Source organism: Haemorhous mexicanus, chromosome 9, assembly GCF_027477595.1.
Source record: "Haemorhous mexicanus isolate bHaeMex1 chromosome 9, bHaeMex1.pri, whole genome shotgun sequence".
Classification (NCBI taxonomy): domain Eukaryota; kingdom Metazoa; phylum Chordata; class Aves; order Passeriformes; family Fringillidae; genus Haemorhous; species Haemorhous mexicanus.
Window position 1 is genome coordinate 16,874,119 of NC_082349.1, and position 25,055 is coordinate 16,899,173.

A 25,055-nucleotide genomic window follows, 5' to 3' on the forward strand; every position below is an offset into this window, starting at 1 on the left:
ACAGCGCCGTATCTCCCCTGCTGTTGCCCTTGTCGTGCGGGAGCAGCTGCCCGGGACAGCCGTGTCGGGAGCTGGGTCACGGCGCCGTCCTGGGCGGCTCCGAGGCAGCAGTAGCGGCTCTGTGTCAGGGTGCCGGCGTTGGACATGGCCCGGAGCAAAGCCCTGCGGTGGGGCAGCTGTGGGGACGGCAGTGGGGAAAACTGGGCTTTACCAGCTGGGTAGAGAGACACAGGGGGTGTGGCGGGCACAAAACTATTGTCAGAATTTTTTCCCTTTTTGTGTATACAGAACATGGTGAATAAGGGTATGAGACGAGTTGGGCCTGTCTGTTTTCACGCTGTAAAAAGTGTATCTAACTGGTTGCTACAGACCAGCTTGCTGAAATCACAGCCATCAAAAGCAATAATAATTACTAAGAAATTATCCTGGTTGTGCTTACAGTTTAGAGGTTTTAATATTTTTCAGGTTCCAACATCTTTGTTAAGAAAGTACACTAATTTCTGTATTTGTATATTTGATTTCTAGGAAATAAGCATTCAGCTGCTCAGAAAAATGAAGATGCTGCTCAAAGGTATAATTTCTGAGGAACAGTATATGATATTTGTGTTGTTTTGCCTCACTTTGAAATTACAGTCTTTGTGCTGCAGAGGCTTTGCTTTCTCAGAGTACCACGATGACCTTCAGTAAATCACCAGCATCAACATCACATAGGACGTTTGGAGTGATGCTGTGTAACTTTGACCAGCATGCACATCTGAGCATTGTGTAATATACTAAAAGTTTGTAATTTAACGTCCAAAATTGTATTTCCTTAGTCTATAGTTCTTGCTTTTTGATGTCTTAGTTTCTTCACATACCTGCCATTTATAATTATTTACATCAAAAAATACTCAGGAGGAGGCATTTGTCATTTTATTACTGCCTTTACTTTGTAACCTCACACTCAGTCACATCCTAGTTCTTTTTTTCTTCCCATTCTTCATGTCTTACACAGTTCCTTTTTTCATGACAACACTCCATAAATTGTCCCAGGTTCTTTGTCCAGCCAGTTCTGGATTTCTCTCTTGCAAGAAAATTTGGGGAGTGTATTGCAATATAATAAGAGTCAATACTTTTCTTGACCAGCAAAGAAAGCAAACTAATATAAAATATATAACCCTTTGTAGTTATAAAAGAATTACTAGTCCAGTTAGTTGTTGCTTGTTTGGCCAACATGGTGTGATACAGAAAAATAGAAGCTGTATTTCAGAAAAAAAGATAAAAATACGATTAGAAAATTGTTTATGGAGATCTGCCCTCTGAATTATTCAGTGTCTGTTCTGTTACAGGAAAGCAGCTCTGGAGGCTGCACTGAGACACAAGATTGAATGTGAGAAAAAAGCATTGTCTATTGTTGAGCAGCTCCTGGAAGAGGACATTACTGAAGAGTTCCTTCTAAATTGTGTAGGTGTTGCAAGTTTCTATACTGTTTTGTATCTTAGTGTGGTACTTTTTAAAAAAGTTTTTGGAACAATTTGCTGCAGTTTGAAATAGCCATTGATTCCCTCTTGTACCAGCTCTGATAACAGTTTCCATAATTTTAAGGGTTCTGCTGTGGAAACATGCCCTAGTTTTGCAGGACTGTGTACATTAATGAATCCTCACTCTTTTCTCACAGCTTTTGTTTATACCTCTGTGGATCTGGACTGACAGATGAACTGTAAAAATTTAGGTTCACATCATACTGTCAGTAAATTTGCCCAAAGTCTCTAAAGCACCCCAGTTATCTGGCAGCAGAGTTTTGCTGGAATGGTATGATGACTATTCTTGTTAAGTTGTAAATAGGCTGATTAATAGGTGTACCAAACACGTAAATAGAGGAAAATCACAGAAATAGGTGCCACACTCAAGGCAAAACTATGCAGGTTTTGTATATGTAAAAAAGAAATGCCCGGGTCTGTTTTCCTTCTCTTTACCCTTTTACCTTTTCTACTGTGTAGGTTCTCAGTGTTGTTTATCAAACTTAATGGATAACTGTTAAAAATTTAAGATATTTGTACGCTTAAGAAATGTTTTGAGTACAAAAACTGGCAATTTTTCCAGTATCTATTGTTGAACTATTTTCTTGTCATTTTAGGGAAAATGTATTACTCCATCTCACTATAAAGACGTTGTTGATGAGCGATCTATCATCAAACTGTGTGGTTATCCTCTATGTCAGAATAAGCTGGAAAATGTAAGTTGATTTTCCTTAATGCTGTTAACAAAGGAATCTTTGAACAGTTTTGATTCTTTTGTATTTTCTTTTTAATTTTAAACTTAGAATATTAAGCACAGATTACTGTCAAGTAAGGAGCCAGGAATTATATAATTCCATTTCAGTATCATCCTTCTGAAGTGAAAGGTGAAATTTGATCAGTAGACAGCAGTTCTTGTCTGACAGAATCAGTTAGTGTATGATCAGAATCACAATCCGTGTATCTGTTCTGACTGGGATAAAGATGAACGAGTTGTGGCTTCATAGCCTTCCTTTGTGAATGGAAAAACTTAGAAATCTTGTTCTTCTGTCAGTGTAGCAACAGATGTCTCTGAGAAGGATTGAAGTGAAAAAACAGTACAGTGCAGGGATATTATTATGTGAATGCATAAATATCTGCTATGAAAATGTATGTCAGCTGTGTCAATATGAAAGTCACCCCTCTTTAGGTATGCTTAAGCAGAACTCAGAGGTCAGTTAGGTAACCTGTGATGTAATACCAGTGCTACATGTGCTTATCTGAAAACATTCTACTCATGTACAAAACAATTTACTGTTTTGGACTTCATCCGTTTGCTTAGATGTTAATTTCAAAACTGTTACAGTTTGCATAAGTTCCTCTGGGTTAGTCTGGGTAGTGGTGGGGGGTCTGACAGTTCAGTCTCACATGCATATAAATAAATCTGGATTAAGGAAGGACCTATCTGTAATTGCTCAGCACTTACACATGAGGAAAGCTTCTGCCATGGCAGCTCCACTGTTTTGTGTTCAGCACTGGTTTTCTTATAGCTGTGGAGCTGCCTTTTACTGATTAATGAGATGTATATGATTAAAGAAAAACTGCCATTCTTACATCTGAGAAGGTGCAACATCAGAAGAATTGAGAGAAAAGGTGGTTGTAGTATGCTGTTCAGTTAAATAGAATATATTGCACATACCCAAATATGTGAATTAAGAATGAAGTTTTCTCTGTAGTCATGATGGAACTGACAGTCTTGCTGATGAAACTGTATTATTTTAGGTGCCAAAGCAGAAGTACAGAATTTCAACAAAAACTAACAGAGTTTATGATATCACTGAAAGAAAGGTATGGTAACAAGTGTATTTCTACAATGTGTTAATGGTGGCAGCATCAGAAATGCATTTTGTAACAGCATTCATACAGTGGCTTGATTCAGAGGCAAATATGTTTGGTTCTTATGAAAATAATTTTCACAAACTGTTGGAATTTTTTGTGCATTTCACTTCCTAGATGATATCTTTGGTGAGACAAAATACACGGTTTTCTAAGTTTAAACATGGGATGGAAAGTTTTACTTTTCTAGGCATTTGAATGTGGCACAGCTGATCTATTAAAGGCATTTGTGAAGAAGTGTTCTTTATTTTGCTCCAGCATAGTCAGTGAGCTTTAGTAGGGTCAAAGTGAAGATCCCTTTCAAGGATGTTTCCAGTAATGTAGTACAAGTTACATCTTAACATTTCCCTTAGTGTTCTTTTTTGGGGAACAGTTAGGTTTCTTTTTTGAGGACTTTTCAACATAAAACCTAACTCTTCACAAAATGTTTCTTTCTGGAAGCATATTCACAGGTAGTTGCTTAAAAGTCATCTTTGCCATTTCACAGGATACACAGTCGCCTGCAGGCAGGTGGACACTAAATTGTAACATAAATATTTTCAGTTACAGAACAAATTTCTTCAGTATCACTAGTATGCATTCCTTTCCTCTGATTAAAACTCTGGGATACACAAAATTTTAGGAATTGCTTTCATGAGCAATCAGGCAAGACTCCCACAAGAAGTGGGATGCTTTGTGTTCTTCCCTTGTAATGCAGGTTTGCAAATCAGTTTTTCAAAGATGCTGCAGATTTTTAGGTGTTGTTCTAAGTATTGCAAAATACCAGGTTCTGTTGCTAACCAAAATTTTCATTATTAGATATCTGAATTTTATTGTATGTCTTTTAAACTGTATGAACAGCATATTGGGTTATGGGTTCCACTTTGAACAGTTTGATTTGTTGGGGTTTTTTAAAATTATTGCTATATAGAATCCAACACTGGTTTGCTTCTCAGTGGGATATAAAAGTGCAGAAAGCAGAAAAATGGGGAAGAAAGAAGCAGCTAAATGTGGCTAGTGTGAAATGGGATAGACCTATTTGATAGGTTGGGTTTCTCAGGTGAACTAAAAACCTGGCCATAGGCTTGAAAAGAAACATGTATTGGTACTTAATTTTACAGGCATTAAAAGAAAATACTTTTGTGCCTTTCTATGTATTAAAGTTCGCCTTAGTCATGTTTTCTTGCTTTCTCTCATTGCCAGTGCTTTTGCAGCAACTTTTGCTATAGAGCATCTAAATATTTTGAAGCTCAAATTTCCAAAAGTCCAGTGTGGATGAGAGAAGAAGAAAAGTAAGTATAATCTTATTCATTCATTGCACCTTTTGAGAATATTATTTCTCTATGCATTTGCAGGGGTAATTAAGAGCTGCAGCACATCAAAATGATTTGGATGAAGCAGAGGAAGCTGATGTTAACATGTTAGCTTAGCATGGTGTTTGCTTTAAAAGTGTTGCAGCTGTATGGATTACAGAAATTGGCGTGGTTCAGTACTACTCTCATCTACTTAGCAGTCATGACCATGTTAGTTTAGAGGGCTGATTAGTCAGAAATAATAGTTAACTCCTATTTAAAATGGACTGACTGGGATTGAATTTTTACAGACAGGTTGGAGTAATCTTACTTTGTTAGAAGAGATTTTCTAATTTTAGCACAGCACTTGGCATTGATCTTAAGCTGAGACAGTGACTGCATCTGAAAGCAGTCTATAACATGAGGAGGTTTTTTTATCCAGTCTAAATTTCTAACTGCCCATTTCTTGTTCTTCCTGCAATACACATTTTGGAACACGGTGTATAAGTGTATAAAGTCCATGTTCCCATCTTAGGAAACACGGGCTTGCAAATAATCAGTGGAGCCAATGGGTGTCACTGTTGAACAACAAAGACTGGCACAGAGAATCTTCAGCAAATTTACTCAGCTTTCATTCTCCAAGATGCTACTTCTCATAGTCCCTGGGTTTCAACAAAAGAAACTAGCTGGAGTTACATGTGTCATATGAAATAGATGATCAATGAGAAAAGAGCTTTAGAGCAGCCTCATCAGATCTGAGGTGTTCTAGTAGATAAAACTAGACTCTTCATTAGAAGTTTAAGTTTACCAGTGCTTTGAGGTAATGTTTTGCTGTCTTCAAGAAAAGTGTTTTTAAAATCTCCCTTTATTCTTCACATCAAAAGTGTAAGTTTTTTTATGCCTGACATAGTTAATTATTCATTCTGGGTGGTGGTGGGGAGGCAGTATTTTCAAAAAACAAACTCCCAGATAGTTCCTGGCTAGCTACACCTCTTTGCACAACCACATGCATGTGCACACACTGATACACAACTGGCACAGTTGAATATCTGAAATTCCTTTGACAGAAAAGACTACAACCTCCACTTAAAACTCCAAAGAAGAATTCTATGGAGCTAATAATTTAAATCACTCTATGTTATCACCTTTAGTTTCCAAATTCAGTGTATTTATATGAGTGGTGCAGCTTTCCTGCAGGGTCTTTTATATGCTGAAAGGTGTTAGTACACTGACTTGCATTTAGTGCCTATTTAAAAGGTTTTCTTTCAGTCCCAGGATACATTAGATTTTTAACATTTGGTATTGGATAAGAGGAATAGGACTGTCATGCTGCCTCATAACTGAAGTTGATTAATTCCAAGTAGGGCTTTGGAAAGAAACTCGTCAGAATTTGTTTAGTAATATTTTTAGTTTCTGGAAACTTTTGAAAACTGTTTTCTTTAAAAAAATATATAACTTGACAGCCTAATTTTTATAAAAAGTAAAATTTAAAATAAGTAAAAATATAATGAATATTCATATTTTTACATTAATTGAAACATTTTCCTATAAATAGCCCAGAATTGTCTTTACTATAGGAACCATATGATCTATGGATCTTGGCATGTTTATTTGTTTGAACAAGAGACCAAAGGGTGATCTGAAAGGAGTGTACAACTAGTTGAAAAAACTTAGAAAGATTACAAAGCCTAACTATTCTTGGTTGATGGCTACAGATAATCACATGAATGGTTCAGGTTGGACATTTGGAAAAATATTGTGCTAAGGTTATAGTGGAATGAAACAGGATACTCAGCAATGTTTTGAAATCTCCATCTTTGGAGGTTTTCATGATTTAAACTTCATGAATTTGTGGCTGACCTAACCTGGTGTTGGTGGCAGTTGCATTTCAGGCAGGAGATCAGGCTAGAGCCTTCCAGAGGTCCTTTCTGACAAACCTTTGTGTGACTTGGTGACTGTGTTAAATTGTGTTCACTGTTACAGTGTTGGGCTGCAGGCACACGAGTCACGCGCCCTGAACATGTGCACAAACCTCCTCTTGCTAACTTTGCTTTGAACAGAGGGTGTTGGACTAGAAGATCCTCAGATGTCTCTTCCAAACTCAACTGGTTTTGTATTCATGTGTATTTCAAGAGAATAGATTTAGCAAGAAAATGTTTTTTGTTTTCTTTTTCCAGACCACCAGACATAGAGCTGCTGAAGGAGGGACGGAGGTACACTGAACAATTTCTTTTTGTTGTTAGATGCACTTATAGCTAGAAATTTTGGCATCATAGCAGATGCAAAGAGAATCTTTGATTTGTTGTGTTATAAAAAAGACCTTACTTGAACCTATGCAAAGGTTTTTTTTCCTTTGTGACTCTAACCCAGCATATTTGATCTGTATGATTTAGTGTACAGCTGCTCCTGGATTGTGTGTCTTAATTGAGCCTGTTGAAATCTGAAACAAATACACTGTTTGTACTTTGAATATTTTATGCCATCTATTCTTTATAAAGAAAATTGTGCCAATTATATGTGATGAAAGCTTCTGTACTTCTTAATCTAGAAGGTCTATATGAGCCAAAATGAAATCAGGCTACTCTGTTATCTTGCTGTACCTCGCTGTGCATTGTGCAACTTTCTGTTTGTTTTCTTTAGCAACGCCTTGCCATTAGGTGGCAAACTTTTTATATGCTGAAACAGCTCAGCTGTCCCCCTGATTCAAGGGTACTATATTTCCTATATATGTTAACATGCCTGTGTTCATTTTAAAATTGCACTGTTCATGATGCTAAGTCTGACATTGTTCTGTTGTCTTTAATAATATCTTGTTTATACTGTTCTGTTCTAACTACCAATAATCAGCTGAGAACTCACTTCTCTAAATAATCTCTATACTGGTCATTTTGATTGTAGAATGGTACAACTCTTAGAGTTCAAGTTTTAGAAGAGCACATGATTCTTAAAGCAAATAATTACACTTCTGCTTTAAGAGAGAAAATGCTTTGTTCATCATTCTTACATGAGAATGAAAAGCTATTGCAGATAAAAGCCATTTCTTATTTCACTGATGATGTGTGTTTTCTATCGTAGCGGACGGTCTGGAGAAGAGGTGAAACTACGTGATGAAGTAATTAAAGCATCTGACATTGAAAATCCTAGGTTATCTCCAGATCCATGTGAATCTGTTTCTCATGACACAGCCAGTGACAGCAGCACTGATGCTGAACAAGAATTTATTTCTTCTGTCCTACCAGGAAGTCAGTCAAGTTCAGCCAATTTTGCACAGCAATTGCACAGAAAAAGCATCCTCAAAAAGAAGCATACTCAGAAAGTCCATGCCAGCCCTCAAACTGAAGATGCAGACGTGGTAGAAGCCACTGAACAACTCTCTCATTGTAAATTAGACACTCAGGAAGAAAGGCACACTTGCTCTGTTCATAATGAAGTAACTGCACCACCTTCAGACAATACTGCTTCTGCGAAATCAAGTGCTTCAGAAATCTTTGAAAATACGTGTGGATCACAGATAGTTTTTCTAGGTGTGAGCAAAAGAGGAGCAGAACATCTTAAAAGAACATTAGCTAAGTCAACAGAACATAACCCTGAACTGAGGCATCCAGTTAATTCCAAAGGCAGTTTACTAGAAGTGCTTAGGCAAACACTTATGGAATGGAGAACTGAGGAAACTTTAAAATTTCTCTATGGCCCAAACTATACTTCTTTGTGCTCATCAGAGTGCATAGCATCTGTCAACCAGGAGACTGAAGACCTTGATGAGGATGACTTAGATACAGCTGATGATCTCGACACTCTTGCTGTAGGGGAGTCTGAAAACAGTTTGAACTACTCTTTACCTTTCACGGGCTCAGGTGGAATAGTTAAGCCTGTGCCTAGTTATGAAAAGTTAAAAGAAGAAACAGAGTTCCTAGAACTCCGGGTAAAAGAGTTCTATAAAGGAAGGTGCGTCTTGGCTGAGGAGGCAGCGACACAAGCGCAAGCAGGGGAACATCCAAGCAAAGACAGAGTAAGTGTCTGGTGTGACAGTGTGGAGGTTGTATGAAGCCTGACTAGACCTTCAAAGAATTAGTACTTTGTTTCTGCTATCATAAGTGGATAAGTATCTCTCATGGAGAAAGAGAAAATTCCGTTAGCTGCATACTGTATTGTGTCAGATTATGCAAGTGTCTGCCCATTGAAAAGTAGTTTGGGGCTGTTTTTTTCAGAGATAAGAGTTATGTAATGTTTAAGTATTTATTGATTATCTGTGACTTTTTTGATGTACTGACTTCAGTGAAACACTAGGTTATAGCTGTTAAAGTTTCTTGTCTAATACAGGATGATCAACAGGAAGATCTCACCTTCCCACTTGTTGATTCAAATGCACAAATGCAGATTAGGAAGCGAATTGTCCTTGAAAAACTGAGAAAAGCGTGAGTACCCTTTGGTGAATGTCAGTCTGAAGTTGGTGCTTGTTCATCATTGTTTTAAGTAACACATCCAAGGGTGGGCCTGACTCTTTCTAGGTGGCCCTAGTCATAACTTAAGTCCATTTTTGCCCTAAAGGACTTACTTATTTCTGCAACAGTCAGCTGTAGAACAGTTGCAAGTGCCAGTTTGCACAGTCTGTAGGTACTAACTGCTTAAGTTTGGACTGAAAAACTTGAAATTGATTTAGAGGAGTTCAGATATTTATCTTGTACATTAAGCATACTGTTACCTGTAAACAAATCCTTGTAATTGTTTAAGCATAGATCTTACAAAGAGTGAGTTTCTAATGCATGTTTGGATGGCTGGCCCTCAGAATTGGATCTTAAAACTTTGCAAACATCAGACCTTCTCCACATACTTAAAAGGGCTTTGGAGTCACACAAAAGAGATTAAGGCATTTCTGATGTAGCTGTTAGAATTATTAAATTGCCAAAGTTGGGAGTACCTTGAAAATATTGTCAAGGCAGTGTAGATAAATGAGTGTTTGAAGGTCACGATTCTGTTGGTTTTGGTACAGGTATTTCCTTTTCTGTCATTGTAGTTTGTGTTACCTAGCCATACTAGGTTTTGCAGAAGCCTTTTTTTTTTACTTAAAACCTCACAACCAACCCCCCTATCCCTGCCAAAATAAAAGGAAAATCCTTTCTGTTTTTCTCTACCTGCACTATGTGTGGATAGGCCACAAACATGGAATCAAACCATCCCCAAAGTGTCTTGTCTGTAAATGTTGATTGTTTTAAATTTCCTGAGCTGATGCAGTTGTTCTGTCACAATCAAGAGATAATTTGCATTGTGATAAAGCAATGAATATGCCCAGCATCATAAGAATCCTGTGTTCAGTTTTTGTAAAACAAGCAGTCTTCAAGAATTCTGATGCAGTAAATGTTATGTGCATTTAAATGCAAATCACTGGATGTTCAAATACAAGAGAATTTTAACTATTTAACAAGTAAATAGAGGCAAAAGTTTAATCCTAAATGGGAAAAACAAAGGAAGTTATTTCCATCATTTGGGCATCCTGACAACTAGTTAAATAGTATGTGCAGTTTGTGTGGTCTATCCTTTTTATGCACAGCTAAGTAGGGAGAAAAGCTGTCTTTTTCTTTCTTTTGAAATTTTCTGATAACTGTCATCTAGATTTCATCTACCAAGCTCACATTTCTGTTGCATCTGAGTGAGTCTGAGGTTAGCAGGTATATTATGTGTGAATACCCTATTTAGACATGCAGTTTCCTTTTGTATTGTTATTTTTGAGCCAAGTAAATATACACCTTCAAAAAAATTTATAAGGCCTGTAGTTCTAATCCTCATAATTGTAAAAATACTTTTTCAGAACTGAAAGGTGAAACTAGTAAGTATATCTATGTAGAATTATATTTAAATCTTCACATTCACACAGAACTAGAGCTTCTTTTTTTTAAAAACAAGTGGTTGTGAAAAGATGTTTGCCCAAACAGCACACGGAGAGAGCTGAAATGAAAACTATAGGCCTGATCTGCTGCACAGAAGTCAATCTTTTCCTTTTTACTAACCTTGATAAGCTTTGGTGGAAGTCCTACTTTCAGAAGAAATGAGAAAGAGAGGAAAATGTATATTGACTGGTGTCTTTTGCCTTCTAGATTATCTGCAGTTTTGGGCCCTCTTCAGATTGCTTCAGGTGATGTTTACACAGAGCTAAAAAATCTTGTCAAAACTTTCCGGTGAGTATTGGACTTTACTGAGAGATTTTTATAAATTGATGAATTAAACATGCTGTTGAATGATTTGTGATTTGGGCACAGAGAGAAGGGCCCTATCGCAGATTTGCCCTTCTCTTGCTGTGTGTGCATGTAGGTAATGTCACATTCCCTGTGGACTAACAAGTCAGCCCTTTCCCTGCTCCTGACAGTGGCTAGGTCACCAGGAGTATTTGTAGATTTTTAAAAACTAGGCCAGTGGTCTCTGGAGGTTGCTGGTGAGTCTTTTAAAGGTTCTGCTACCTCATCACCTCCTATTAAGCATGAATTTCTGAGATCTGTCCCTTTCTTTTGCTCTAGCTCCCTGCAGCTGGGCTAAATGGTTTTAATCTGATTAATAATTTTTACCACTAACTTCTAGAGCCAGTCAGTTGGATCTGTCTTGTTCCTGATTTCAAAGGGAAGAAGATCTAGTGGGCACTTTTCATCACCTCAGTTGAAGCTTCTGCTTCAGTCAGTAGGACTTAAGACAGTATTTGGAAACAGTGAGATAAAGAAAGAGGGAAAACAGAATGGTAACGTCTCTGAACATTCTTAGGTTTTCTTTGGGAGACAGCTCTCATAGCCTGGACCTAGATTGTGTCCTTCATCCTCAAGTATTGTCAGAAAAAGAGCAATAGTAGTTGTTAACTGTGTGTACATTGTCACTCTTGAAACGTCCCTCGCACATCCTCAACCTGCATGAGGTTTGCATGTAAATTTTCCAGAACTCATTCATGTAGCATTTGCCACAAGGAATCTGGGCTCTGGTGAATAGAAACCCACCTCTACCCAATTTCTTACGATTTACCCCATGTCTGGAAGGACGCCACTAAAACACAGATGTCTCTCTGCAAAATTTCCTACTGTGGAAGATGCTGTCTTCTGTTCTGGTAACTTTGTGCATGGTCTCTTTTAAATAAAAACATTGATACTATTTGAATTTGTTTCTGTGATTGCAGTCTTTTAAGTTCTGACTTGCCTTTTATTCTAACAACACCACTGAAACCAGTGAAAATATTTTTGCATATAGTGTATATATACCTATTGTTTGAGTAAGATCTTTGTGTCTTACAGCAGTTTCGTTGCTCTGCAGTTTAAATGCTTAATAGTCACTTTAGCTTATGGATTGATCAAAGTGGAGAAACTGCATTTGGTGTCTTTCAAACTACTTTTTAATGATTGATTATCTAAGAAGGCCCGGAGGTTCACAAAAACAGAGCTTCTATTTTAAATTACTTTTGCTGTTCAGAGACAATGGGGCATGAATATAAAGTTTTCAGTGGTTTATAGCAAATGAGACTTGAAACCAAAAGAGACTTCTAAAACACATACACGTATATGTATGCATATACACACACACTTGTGGAGTTACAGAATAGAAACAAATCAAATTTATTTGAACTTTAACCCAATACCTGGTTCATGCAGCAGTAGTTCATCATAATTTAAAGGTCTCTCCTAATCTGTTTTGATCTCTTAGATAACACTTTGTGAGGGGGGTTTTTTTGTGTCATTTTTGTTAGGAAGTAAGTTGAAGGCAATGGTAGCAACTTCTTGGGGTTCTCTTACTGTGAAAATTCTAGATCAGCTGCTTAGAAATTCAGGATTCTGGGTGGGGGGTGGTTAAAGACATTTGTGGGCACTATACAAGAATTGTAAAAGCCTTAATATAGTATATGTCTCAAAATAAATGGAGTTTTGTTGTTGCTGATAGCAAAATAATACAAAAATACTGGAAATAGGGAAGAATAAAAACGTTAGGGCCCTTTTTCTATCTTGCATTACTGATGTGAAAGAGTCTGTTGGTACACAAGAGCTAGCTTAATGGATATTAAGATGAAGGCATAGACCTGAATCTCCAGTTTTGGTACATAGGTTTAAGTTTATTTAATACTAGTAGTCTCTTAAGTTTTGGGTTGAATGCTTTGGCAGGGAGATGTGGGATAAATTTTAAATGATGTTTGTATTTACAGGGTATAGAAATTCAAATGTTACTTTCTTTGTTAATGTGGTTCAAACGCTTACTGACAATGGAGGAGCACTGATAAATGCTCATGCTCTTTCCTGCTCTTTGTACTGAAGATATTTCAGGCTGAAGAGCTTGCCAAAAAGTGTAGTAGGTAAAACACATGGCTGTAGTAGAGCTTAGCTGAAGAAGGGTAAAAGAGCATGTGGTGAACTAAGCAACAACGATTTTCAGCTCCATTGGTTTTTAAAGGAACACTTACAGTTCAGCCTCCTTTGGGCAGCATTTATTCAATCACCACCGCTAAGAAACACACTAGAGAGATCTCAGGAGACATTTTAGAATGGTTAGAGCTCTTCCCAAACAAAGTCCCTCAGTGCCTGTAAGCTTTTGTTACGAAAACTGAGATGTCAAATAATTCTCCAGAGTGTGTAAGGGCACTTTGTTAAAAGATCAAGAGAAAATTAGCTTCTTATATATAAATTGCAGAAAAATGATTTTGAATGTGTGGTTGGATTTTTTTAAAGCATGATACTTCATTTTGAAAATAGGATTCCATCTGTATTTTATGGTTGCAAGTATTTTAATTCCCATTATGGAGCTTATCATTGACATTGAACTCTACCAGTGAATCAGATGTGAGATGTGTTCAAGACTTCTTGTTACAACTTGATTTTATCATGTGTGCAAGACAGTCTTTTAGCTTTTAAGTATGTATCCTGAATATATGTTATCTGGTATATATACCTGTTTATAACCATTTTACCTATTACCTTTGTTAAGTGGAATTTTGAGTTCTGGGTTTCAAGTCAATCAGTAGTACTTGGTCATAGACGAAGTTCTGTGTGGAAATGGGGGAGTACCAGGATGTTGATTGTTTTCTCAAGTAATTAGGCTTCTCTCAAAGGAAGCCTAAAGTTAAATAGTAACTTATTTTTGCTGGCTGTCATCAAACTAAATTATATTACAGTATGTAAATATGTTGTTGCTTTCCAGGAGGTAGAAAAGCTTTTATGGTTAAAAGTCTTTTATGGTTAAATTGGTCTAGTTGAAACCTAAAGAAAAACAATATATGCTTCAGTACTTGCCTGTGCTGTCCTGGGTTAGTTAAACTTCACTCATCTTCATACAAGTTTTGGAAAAAATACAGGTAGGTAAGATCCCCTAAAGTCACAGCTTTGCATCCTAATACCATGAAGTCAGTTTGCAGGTTTGCAGAGTGGACAGATCCTTGAACTGCAGCTATACATGCCCCTACCTGGGAATCTGGCTGTAGGAAGGAGAGGCATTTGCAATGCTGGGTTTACTGTTTTATTTACTCTGGATTCCTACAATCCCTATTGGATTTCCCTTGCTTTGCAGGCTGGGCACTAGTCAGTTATCAGGAGGTTATTTGAGATGAAATTTTTATGCATCTTACTTTTTAGTCCTCTGTCCTGGAAGCCTCTGCCCCTTGGATCCACGTGCTCAGTCAGGCTCCCTTACAGTGTGAAAACCACGTGGGTCCTGCTGGGTGGCTGCAGTGTGTCGTGCTGTAGGGAACCACAAGACCCACAAACCAGCAACTAAGCAACCCACACAGCTATTTGGGATCATCCAACTTTCCTAGCTTGTGTATTCTGCCCTACATAAGCTAAGAAAGTGGGCACATTCCATTTTGGGAAGTTGCATATTGTTTTCTTTCTCTAGGTAGGTGAGGGAGAATTTGGCCAAACTCTTTAACAGAAAAGATTTCACTGCAAAACTAAAATCACACACACTTAAGTTTTGTACAGTTTTAACATTTCCACATTATATTTTTAGGACACATATCTAGTGACCTCTTTCATGGATTGTTCTGAAGTAACAGTTTTGGCTAGAGGCAAGACAAAGAATTAATGAACCATTTCTACAGAGGGCCTGCAGTTCCCTGTTTTCAGAAAGCTTTGCTCTTCAGAGGCCTTAGTGTTGACATAGAGCTTGTTTGAAAGTGACTGCCCTTCCACTGCTCCTTATTATTTAAGGCTTCACACCTGTAGGTTGCTTGCTTTACTCTCATCCCTCTGAAATGTTATTTTTTCCAGCTGCACGAGTGTTTTAGGACAGGTGTTGTACTGAGAGGTTACTCAGTTGCAGAAGCCTGACTGTTCATCCAGTGCAGTGACTGTAGTACAGCAGCAGATCCATACTGCTGTGTCCTGCTGGTTATCTGTGTCTAATGACTGCCTCCTTCAGAAATAGCATATTGATGGCAATGACTAGTGTTCAGACCTTGCCAATCAATACTAACATTGAATAAGAGTTAATTGACACAAATAACTGCATCTCTCAGTTTGTGTACAAGAATGACACCTTCCTGTGCTCTAATCAATAATAACTCCTTGTAAAGCATTGAAATAAAGCTGCTGTCTCTATTTGACAGAGTTTCCCCAGGTGGCTTGGAGCTGTCTCTTTCATTATGTCTCATCATAACAGATTAACTGGAATGTTACATATGAATTGGCTGTCAAGATGATTCCATCAAGCATTTCTTGGTAGTGTTTATCACTGTCATCAGTGTTGAGTCAAGATGTTCAGCCTTTGTTTTGTCTCTTATTCTGTAGCCAGAAAAATGTAACAGTTTACCAGGTACAAACTTTGTTGCCAGCTAAATCCATTAGCTATTTAAAATGATAATTGCTAAAATGAACCTTTTAATAACAAATATAATCAGGATTTGCCAGAATTCTTGGTTCTGGTTTGATGTGACAATTCCTTTGTATGTAGCGCAAAACACTGTTTTTCCTTTCATAGTTGAACAAACTCAGATTGTTGAGACACTGCTTGAGTAATTATTGTTTCAATATCTTGTTTTGGTTTGAAGACTTGAAGATTTGAGAATCAAAATGGGGTAATATTGCTTTGATCATTACAAATTGATTTTATTAATTTTTAATATCATTCTGAAATAGAGAAATGCGGACCAATACTATAAATGATCTTACTGATAACTACATTTTAGTGACAATTTTTGAATATAATTTTATGGAATTACTTATTAGAATTTGAGTTTTAACAATGACAGCTACAAATAGTTCTGCTTTCTCAAATTTTAGTCTTTTTTTTTGTTTTTTTGGTTCACTATATACTTGCTCAAAATAATTTTTTTAAAGTAATCTTACTGAGGAAGAAAACCCTGGATTTGAATTTGTTGCCTGATAGGAGCTTGCTGAAAATGAACCATCCTCACCTGTGCCTGTAGGAGTGGGTGTGAGTGACAGGGTATCTTCATTCAGCATCTGAATTTGTACAAGGTTTTGGAAAGGAAACTGAAAGCAAGAAGGAAGCAAACATAGGGAGGCACTTGCCCCTCAGTTGATCTGTTGGATGGTGCCATGTTTTTGAATACACTTAATTCTGCTGGCTTTTTGGAGTGCCTGCTTAGCCACAGCTTCATTTTTGACTGTGACTTTTCCATGAAATTGTTTGTTTTGAATACCAAGGGTCACGACTAAATTGAGACAGCAATTCACAGATGAATTGTTTTAACACAGATTAGTACTTGACTTAAAGCATATCCAATTTTTTAGGCAGCTCAGCCAAAGGGGTCAGCTGGTATCCAGTGCAGCAGCACTTTACTTGAACACCTATGTGGTTCTTTATTCACACTTCATTTATATTTATATGGCTCTTATATTTGCTCTGGCTCCCATTGCATCAGTTAGAATTCTTGATTTCCATTTTAAAACCAAGACTCATTGAAGAATTGTCACTGCCACCTTACAAAATTCAGTCAGGGTCCACATCAGCTTTTACAGCAAATCTGGATCTGAAGCCAGCAGGTGGGAAACCAAGTGTAAGAAGGTCCATCTTTTCAGAAACTCATGTCAGTTCTGGAGAATTTTCCAGGGCTTTGAGTGAGAGCTGGGCCCTCATATCAGCCAGGACTGTTTGTGAGCAATTTAAAAGAAATAGCTTCTGTTCAGTCTTCCCATCCCACTTTCATATTAAAAAAAAAAGGGGACATTGAAAATTCTGCAGTTCCTCCATTAGAGGATGACAGAAGCTTGAGAGCTGGTGAATTGTTCAGATACAGCTGTAATTGCTTCTTTATAACTCAGTGTATTAATGGTAGACTTAAAATTCAGCTGTTAAAATCTGCTTACTTTTACTTTTAAATGTACTGACTTTTTAAAAATTATTTTTCAGGTTAACAAACAGAAATATTATTCACAAAATGCCTGAATGGACTCTCATTGCTATTGTTTTGTTATCTGTGTAAGTACCCTTAAATGTCAAATATTCTTATGTGCAACTGTTTTATTAGCCTATTTGAACAAGATGTAATTTCCAGGTAAAAGAAAAGAAAGATTTCATGGAAATAACTGTAGAATCAACAGAAATATTTCTTTCATGCAAATGAACAAAATTTTCTTGACAAAACAGAATTGTCCCCCTTGCATCAAATGTTATCAATGGACAAATTTATGTTAAAAAAAAAGAAAAGCTAAGCTTTAGGGGGTTTTAAAGAGGCACTGCAGGAGGAGTATAATTCACCCTCTTCAATTTGCTGCTGACATACATTCTTTCCCTCTCTGACATTAGGACAAAATGACATGTATATGATATTATTTGGATTTGGCATAACTGTTAGGCTTTTCATTTCTCATTTTGCTTCTAATTTCTTAAAAGGTTTCACTTTTATGATTAAACTCAATTTCTATAAAGATATGTGTGCTTCTAAATAGGTATAAGTATTCTAGCAAACTTCTTTTAGAGGGGAAATCTCATTTAGCAGGAGAATTCCTCCCAAGGAATACTGGGACCCAGTATTTTATTTTTATGAGGATTAGCTGTGTTGGTTAAGTACCACAATGCCTACAGTCCTCCTTAGCTTTGTTTTACTTACTGTAGAATTAAATTCTTTACCATGATTTCCCTAACAGGAAGCCTGATTGTATTACAGTGCCTTTCAGTAAACTTCTGCACAGAAGCATGATCTATAAAAGCTGTACTCATATGCGCTGAGTTCCTTAATTTATACTTTGCAAATTCATGTACTTTTCTGAAGTTAAAGACACAAACTTTGCAGTGTGTTAAACAGACACAAATTTGTATTAAAAGGTGAACTAATGTTAAATGTTTAAGAAATCACTGGTGGTTCCACAGTGTCAGGCTCTGCCTGCCATTAGGGTTAAACCATCAACCAATCCTTGTATGTCTTGAGCTTGAATTACGAGATTGCAAAATCTTTATTTCTGAGTCTGTTCATAACTGTGCTGCTGCTGCTGCTGCTTCTTTTGGGCTTCCTGGGTCACTGGAGCCTGTAGGACAGAGAGGCACTTAGAGACATTCACAGGTCAGGAAGTATTGTGGGCCAGCCTCGTGGCATGCCCAGCACTGCACTTACTTTCCTTGATATTGCTTCAGTCTGACACATTGTTCTGGCTCTGCTGTCCCAAGGAAGATGGTACCAGCAGGCATTAGAGCAGGCTTCAGCGAGCCTTACATCTGTGTCACCCAGCCAGATACCGCTCAAATGATTCATTAAATCAGAACACAGAAAGTAACTTTACTTGAATGCCTTGGCATAAATTTTTTATCAGCTATAAGAACAAATCTTTTGTCATTTTTACTATATATTCTTATGGTTGAATTGGTAATTTGTGAAACAGATCTTATGAATTTTTCAAGTAGTTTCTGTACAGCTAAGGAAATGGTGTCTCTTTTTGATCAGAAGTGAAAATATGTAGCTGGTCTCTGCATATGATGAGCTGTAAATGTTTACATAAGTAATGATTGTTTTACAGCTGCTTTAAAATGTTATACAAGTAGTAGGCAGTCCTGGTAGCAGTCCTGGTAGTCAGTATAAGCAGAGAACTAAGTCTTTTTTTACCTTTGCTTACTAAAGTTCCATCCCTAAAGAAATTAATTACATTTGATCATTTAAAAGAGTAGATTTTATGTATACTAGTAGTGAAATCATAAATAAAACCGCTGCTGATTTCTGCTTATTGTAAGGTTTTTGCAAGCTTATGATCTTGAGATTTTTAACTTCTCTCAGCTGCCTCTTAGGAGAGAATGTGGAAGAATGTAGGTGGGATAGAATGAGTGTTAAGATTCCTCTAATAAGATGATGCATCTTACATTATTTCCAGAAGGATTAAAGCAGAACATTTAATTATTTGGAAATTCTAATCAAGCTCAAGTATTTAGTGGAAGCCAGGACTGTGCAGGGAAAGGCTACTGAGGATGTGGACAACCCCTCACAGGTCCTCACTCAGGCCCTTTCTCACTTCCTGCAGTCTGCCAAGGAACCTGTCATATATTGCTAAAAATTTTCATTAAAGAGTTACACCCTATTTGAGTCTTCTCTCTTAGTTGTACTGAGACATTATGCACATTGTAGCACATCTACTGTTACTTAGATCATAGGGTTGTGTGGGGCCTGAGTCAGAGGGGGTCTTCAGTAGTTTCAGCCACACTTTCACATTTATTCACCTGGTTTCAGACATAGGTATGACATATCAATCATATTTCTGTTGATTCCACAACCATTTTACTGCTAACACTAACCAGTAAAGCTGAATGAGCAGCACCCTGGTAGAGGGTAATGCTTGCTCCTCCCGGGTGGGTGCCATGCCCTACCACAGGTACAAGATAGGGATTGCAAGAAGGCAGAGTGAGCATGGGTTTCAAGGTATACCTCAAAAAAATCTAAGACTTCAAGTTTTTTTTTTTTTTTGTATTAAAGGGGGCAAGGTTGTTTTGTTTCAAGTAGCAACTGTTGGACTTTGCTTGCACCCTATTTTGTGCATCAGTGTTGTGGCTCACCACTTCCTTCTCAAACATATATGGCTAGTATGTGCTGAGGACTTGGTGTTCTTAACTTCACAGTGCACTTTCAGAGTGCCCCAGCCCTTTTTGTGGTAAGGTACTGGACAGAATAACTGTTAGCATTATGGCTATATTGAATTCTAGTGTGTTATGGTATGATTGTGCTCTCCTCTCGTTGTTTGAGTGTGCATATCAACTCTTTGTACGATACACCATGATGGATATCATTAATGCCTCATTTTGGTGCTTAAATTGGACCCTAGGCTCACTTCATAATCTGCAGGTTCTTGAAAAGCTGCTGGAAGTACTTAAGTGCCCTTGAGTCTACTGATTCTACTGAAAGAAACCTAAGTGTCTCACTTATTGAAATAAAGTGCCTGGAACTGGACAGTGTGACATGTCTCAAAGTATAAAATGTTGGCAATTTCAATAGTGGAGTATTTCATGTTCCTAGGGAACAGTTGTTTTTATTCAATCAAATTATTGTATAAAATATGAACACAGCCAGTCTCTGCCTTTATTGAAAATCTAGCCTGAGGCACTCCTATGAATAGAGCACATTCAGCAATGCTGAATCGACCTTGTTAGAGTACACTTTGACAGCCAGAGCTTTATCTTCAAACAGTGGTATTCATGCCTGTCGTGGAATGGGTGACTCTTAAAAATTATCTGTACGTCAAATTTCTTATTTATTTGTAATCGGTAGTAATTTTGGCATTGGTTGATTTTGGTTTCTTCCTGTTACATTGTTTAGGTATGTTAAATAGAATTTTTTGTTCTCATAATAGCTGCTTTATAATGTATTGTAAACTAGAATGCAGAAGTTGCATCTTTTTTTGCCAAAGAACTTTGCAAGATACCAAATGAAGCAGATAAATAGATATAAATACAGTAGTTCAAGAAAGAATGGAGAAAGTGGTGGGAGGATTGGTTGCTATACAAGCATGGGCACTTTCTGTTTTTAGTGTATACCCCTGGCACAGACTAATGGAAAGCTTTCAAGATATTTTCAGGAAATGTCTGCTTTCATCTTACTTATCTGAGCTGGCTGGTTCCAGTGAACTGTGGTCAGCTTCATCTGCAAAGCCTGTGCAAGAGGCTCCCCCACTAAAAGCTTTGAAGCATTTCAAAATGTTCTGGGATTAGTTTATAAGCATTTGCCTGCAGTATTTAAACAAACTCAAAATCACTATGATCACTAAACAAAAGCCATCATTATATGTGTGCAGCCACTTTAGATAAATGTGTCATGTGGAGATGTACTCTAGAGGTTTACTCTCTTGGAGATAACAGTTCAGGAACTGGAGAATCTTGGGTTCAACTATGTGTTTTTACTCCTCTGCACACGAGAGCACATCTTTTGCTCAGCACTGACATCTCTAAATCATTTTAAGAGGAATTTAGATGTTTCTGATATCACTACTGTGTTCTTATCTAAAAGTGTGTGAATGCTTGAAATGTATGAATCTAATGTAGAAATACATATGGGATATGAATCAGACTTGCAGAGTGACTCTTTTTCCTACAGAAACCACATACAAGTCAGCTGGATGATATTTTATATAGCATGACAGATGATGGAAGTTTGGTTCCAGGTTTCAGCTGAGAAAAATCATTCATCATTAACCTAGAAATATAATTGTTTTCCATTTTGAAACAGAGCTGAGTTTGCAGGACCAAGAATCCAAAGAGTTTTTATAAAAGCATTTGAATGTGGTTATAGGATTGTGTTTATCTGTAGAGTTATATTATTGTGTGAAACAGAGAAGAGGCAACTTTGTCTTAATGCATTAAAAATATCTTCTTCCCCTTTTCTCTTAATTTTAGACTGTCATTTGGTAAGTGTGAATTCAAATAGATTTTCTGTTAAGCAGTTCTTAAGTCTTTTAAGCAGTTTTTTCTATTAAGTGTGCTTACTTATCAGTAATTTCTAAGCAAACTTGAAGCCGCTTATTTAGCATATTGCAGACATGATCAGTATTATCTTATTTCTTTCTGGCAGGTTCCAGTATGATTTAAGAACATACACAGAACAGTACCATGAGGGATTTCAGTGGTGTTAATTGGGATATTATTCAGTGCCAACTGTAATTAAATATCTTCCCCTTTCATAAGGAGGAAAATACAAGAAACCTTAAGAGTTTCCAAGAAGGTGTTTCTCCTGGAACAAAAAACCCCCACTGTTGCTGCAGTGATGTTCTGCAGGAAGTGACACTGAATTTCATCACAGCCCATACAGCTGCACTCTTTTCCATGCTGGTATTCTCATGGGTAGTCTTCTAAATGGGACATTTGGATGTGCTGTGTAACTTTCATGTATGCCCAGCACAATCTCTGTAAGTCCAGGATAATTAGTTCCTCTTCACAGTGCTGGAGCTTGGCTTCATCAGCAGGAGTGGAGCCTTAGCACATGCTGTGTCCTGGACTCCTGCTGCATGGAGTCAGGAGGGTTGGCTCAGAAAGCTGTCACCTCTGCACCTGCCAGCTCTGCTGCCCAGTGCAAGGGAAGAGCAGGGGCATGGCTGTCTGCCAAGTGTCTTGGAAATCCCACCAAGAGATAGAAATCTGCATGTTCCCAGCAGCTGTATGTGTGGGCATTCAGACTGACATCAGCTGCTTGACAGACCTACCTAAGGACTCAACTGTCTATGTCATTTGGGGGAAATAGATGCATTTTATTTTTCATATTAATAATGTTGTATTGGAGAATATTAGTGGTGTAGTATTCCACAGTGGTGAGGAATGAACTAAAAATTACTCAGACATGTGAAAATTTGGAGGGGAGAGGTAAAGATTAAGTTAGAGAGGAGCCTAATTATTTTTATGTGATAATTGATAGTGGGCAGTACACTGATGGAGACTTGGTTTTGTGTCCTGATACTGCAGGAATCAAATGCAAAGCCAGTTTGTACTTCTCATTATTGCTCACATTACTTCTTGAGATACAAAACCATTCTGACACCCAGTGGCACTCATCTAGTCTGGCAGCTAAGTTATGAAGTGAGATGTTAACAGTGAAGGCAAAAATGTACAGCATTTTCTGAAATGTTTTCCTTTCATATTTATGAAAACAGAAAATCTTCTTTTTGGAAGGAAGGAAGGAAATGCAGATCACCCAAAGATGATGTATAAAGTGTTTCTCGAGACAGTGGGCTATGATAAAGCTCTCAGAATTCACAGACAGTCCAAGCCAGTGCATTTAGCATCAGGGCAGGTGGCTCTTTTTACACGTGTATAATTAAAATAAATACCGGGGATAAGAAGACTGCAGCCAGTCAATTGACCAGAATGTTGTGTAAGTAAACATAATCATATCTTCATAAAATTTTGCCTGGCACAATAAAAAGAATCTAGGACAATCATGTCTGCAGCAGTACATGGTCTCTTCCCATTCCTCCCCACCAGGAAAAGTGTGCTTTAATGGGCTGGTAGCAAACATAACCAACTAGCACGTGGAGGTTTATTGCAGAAACTGCAAAGTGTATATGTGCAATTGCATACTACAGCTGCAGAACCAGCTTCAGTGCAAAAAGTGCAGATGCTTGGTTGTTTAGAGGTTTGTTTCATTTTAGAGCATGTTTCATTTTGATGTATACCACACTACCCTCTATGTTCCACAGAAATGCACATTTTGCTCTCTCTTCCACCCTCTGTCCATCTGAATATCTTAAGAAGACACTGAATAGATCTAATTAATTCATCATAAAACTCAGTATTTCTGAGATGAGTTACTAGGGTTTTTAAAAAGCTAAGGAATAGTTGAGATTTATCTGGCTCTTCATATTCATTCTAAACTCATCACACATTTTGCTGGTTTTAGGCATATGTTAGTTCAGTGTACTTTCACATAGCAGTGTTAATAGTGCTCTTCCGCTGTAGAGCTGGTAAGATTGAGATTAAGGGTAAAAAAGTGATTTACTGGAGATCATCAGGCTGGTAGTAGATTAGGCTATTAAACAAGCAGGAAAAGGGTTTGGAGGTTTTCGGTTTTGGTTTGTTTGTTTTTTAAACCTCCTGTGTGCTGTTATTTCTGGGAAAACATGCTTAAGAATCCTTAACTTTCAGGGATTTCAAAGAACCTCATTTTGAGAGGTCCAAAACCACACTAGCATTTCTACTTGCCTTTCCCAGTTTTGAAAAGAAAAGTGTTGAGGTTGTTATGTTTAACTTCAGAATAAAAAAAAATTTGAACACAGTGTAAGCAAGGCTGTTCCTAGCATGTCTCTTTACTCACTGCATTATTACAGGTGCTTGTTCTGTATACTGGACTGTAATCAGGTTTCAATGTTAAAAAGTTGTGAAACTAAGCTATGATCAATTTTATGATCATCGTTTCCCTAGTAACTGAGCACAGGTGAGTACATTCTGTAAAGTCAAGTATTGGCATTATTTACCTAAGCATATTGCATTGCAGCTGTTTTAACTTACTACAAGTCAGTATATTTTAGTCTCTTTTTTGAATTTTTTTTCCTACTTACACATGACTAAGCTAATGAATTGATAGGAATATCCATATGTGGAATAATGAAGTGCAAAAATGGATATATATATATATATATATAGAGAGAGAGAGAGAGAGATAAAACAATGTTTAATTGATACATAAAATGTATCAGATTTGAAAATAAAGGCATATTTTAGATATGAAATTGTTCCACTATATGTGCACAATAGTTCACACAAAGTTTGTGTATTTTACAAAGTACTTAAGAGGTTCTGGTTCTCAAAAGCTTTCATTTTAGCATCCTTGAATCTGAGACTTATACCTGCGCTTAATTTCATGTAGCTAGGTAATCCAGATACTTCAGTGGCATAGATTCCAGTATTTCAGGTGTCACAGGAACACCTTGTGGAACATAAAAAGGAAAAAAAGACTGAAAAGGATGAGAGGATCAATTTTAAAATAAATTTTAAATGTACTAGATTTAAAATTTTTACTAAGTAAAAGAAGAGGGGGAAATGGGAATAAATGATCAAACTGAGAAGTACCTTTGATCTGTCAGCTGGTTAGCAGGAAACAGGCTTCAAATAAATGGAACTCTTTAAACAAAGCCTGTCCTTGAAATGTGTACATAAGAAACTTAGATTTGTTAGGGAGAAACAGCTGATAGTGATTTCTTCTGGGTTCATGTTGGGAACTTTTTTTTGCCTTGGTATTATGCTGATAAGTAAGCTATGTTAAAAGTTTGGGGAACAAAGCCCTGTATGAATGCTGGGGCTTTAAATGGCACACAGTTCTACAGAGGTTCTAATGCTTTGTGTCTGTGAGCTGACCTTGTAGTCATCTTTCTTGTAATGTAGATGTGTACCATGCTCCATTTGTTTTTGAGGAAATCATCCTGCAGTCATACCTGTTGTACAAAATAGTGAAACAAAGTCTGATCCACTGTACTTTGTAGAAGAGAACTCTGGATAAGTAACTGTAGATGTTATTGAGCTGGTTTTAGTGCTTCCTAAGTCT

The 25,055-nt window shown here is 37.3% G+C and overlaps 1 protein-coding gene across 1 annotated transcript in view; it reads left to right on the top strand.

Moving 5' to 3' along the window:
• The window catches only part of RPAP2 (RNA polymerase II associated protein 2), a 34,556-nt gene that overhangs the window by 1,442 nt on the left and 8,059 nt on the right, over positions 1–25,055 (top strand). The window contains exons 3-12 of the mRNA XM_059854125.1: positions 526–571; positions 1,329–1,443; positions 2,117–2,215; positions 3,258–3,323; positions 4,554–4,642; positions 6,820–6,855; positions 7,718–8,651; positions 8,963–9,057; positions 10,735–10,815; positions 16,967–17,035. Coding sequence (XP_059710108.1) covers positions 526–571; positions 1,329–1,443; positions 2,117–2,215; positions 3,258–3,323; positions 4,554–4,642; positions 6,820–6,855; positions 7,718–8,651; positions 8,963–9,057; positions 10,735–10,815; positions 16,967–17,035 — 1,630 coding nt within the window. The remainder of the gene's footprint in view (positions 1–525; positions 572–1,328; positions 1,444–2,116; positions 2,216–3,257; positions 3,324–4,553; positions 4,643–6,819; positions 6,856–7,717; positions 8,652–8,962; positions 9,058–10,734; positions 10,816–16,966; positions 17,036–25,055) is intronic.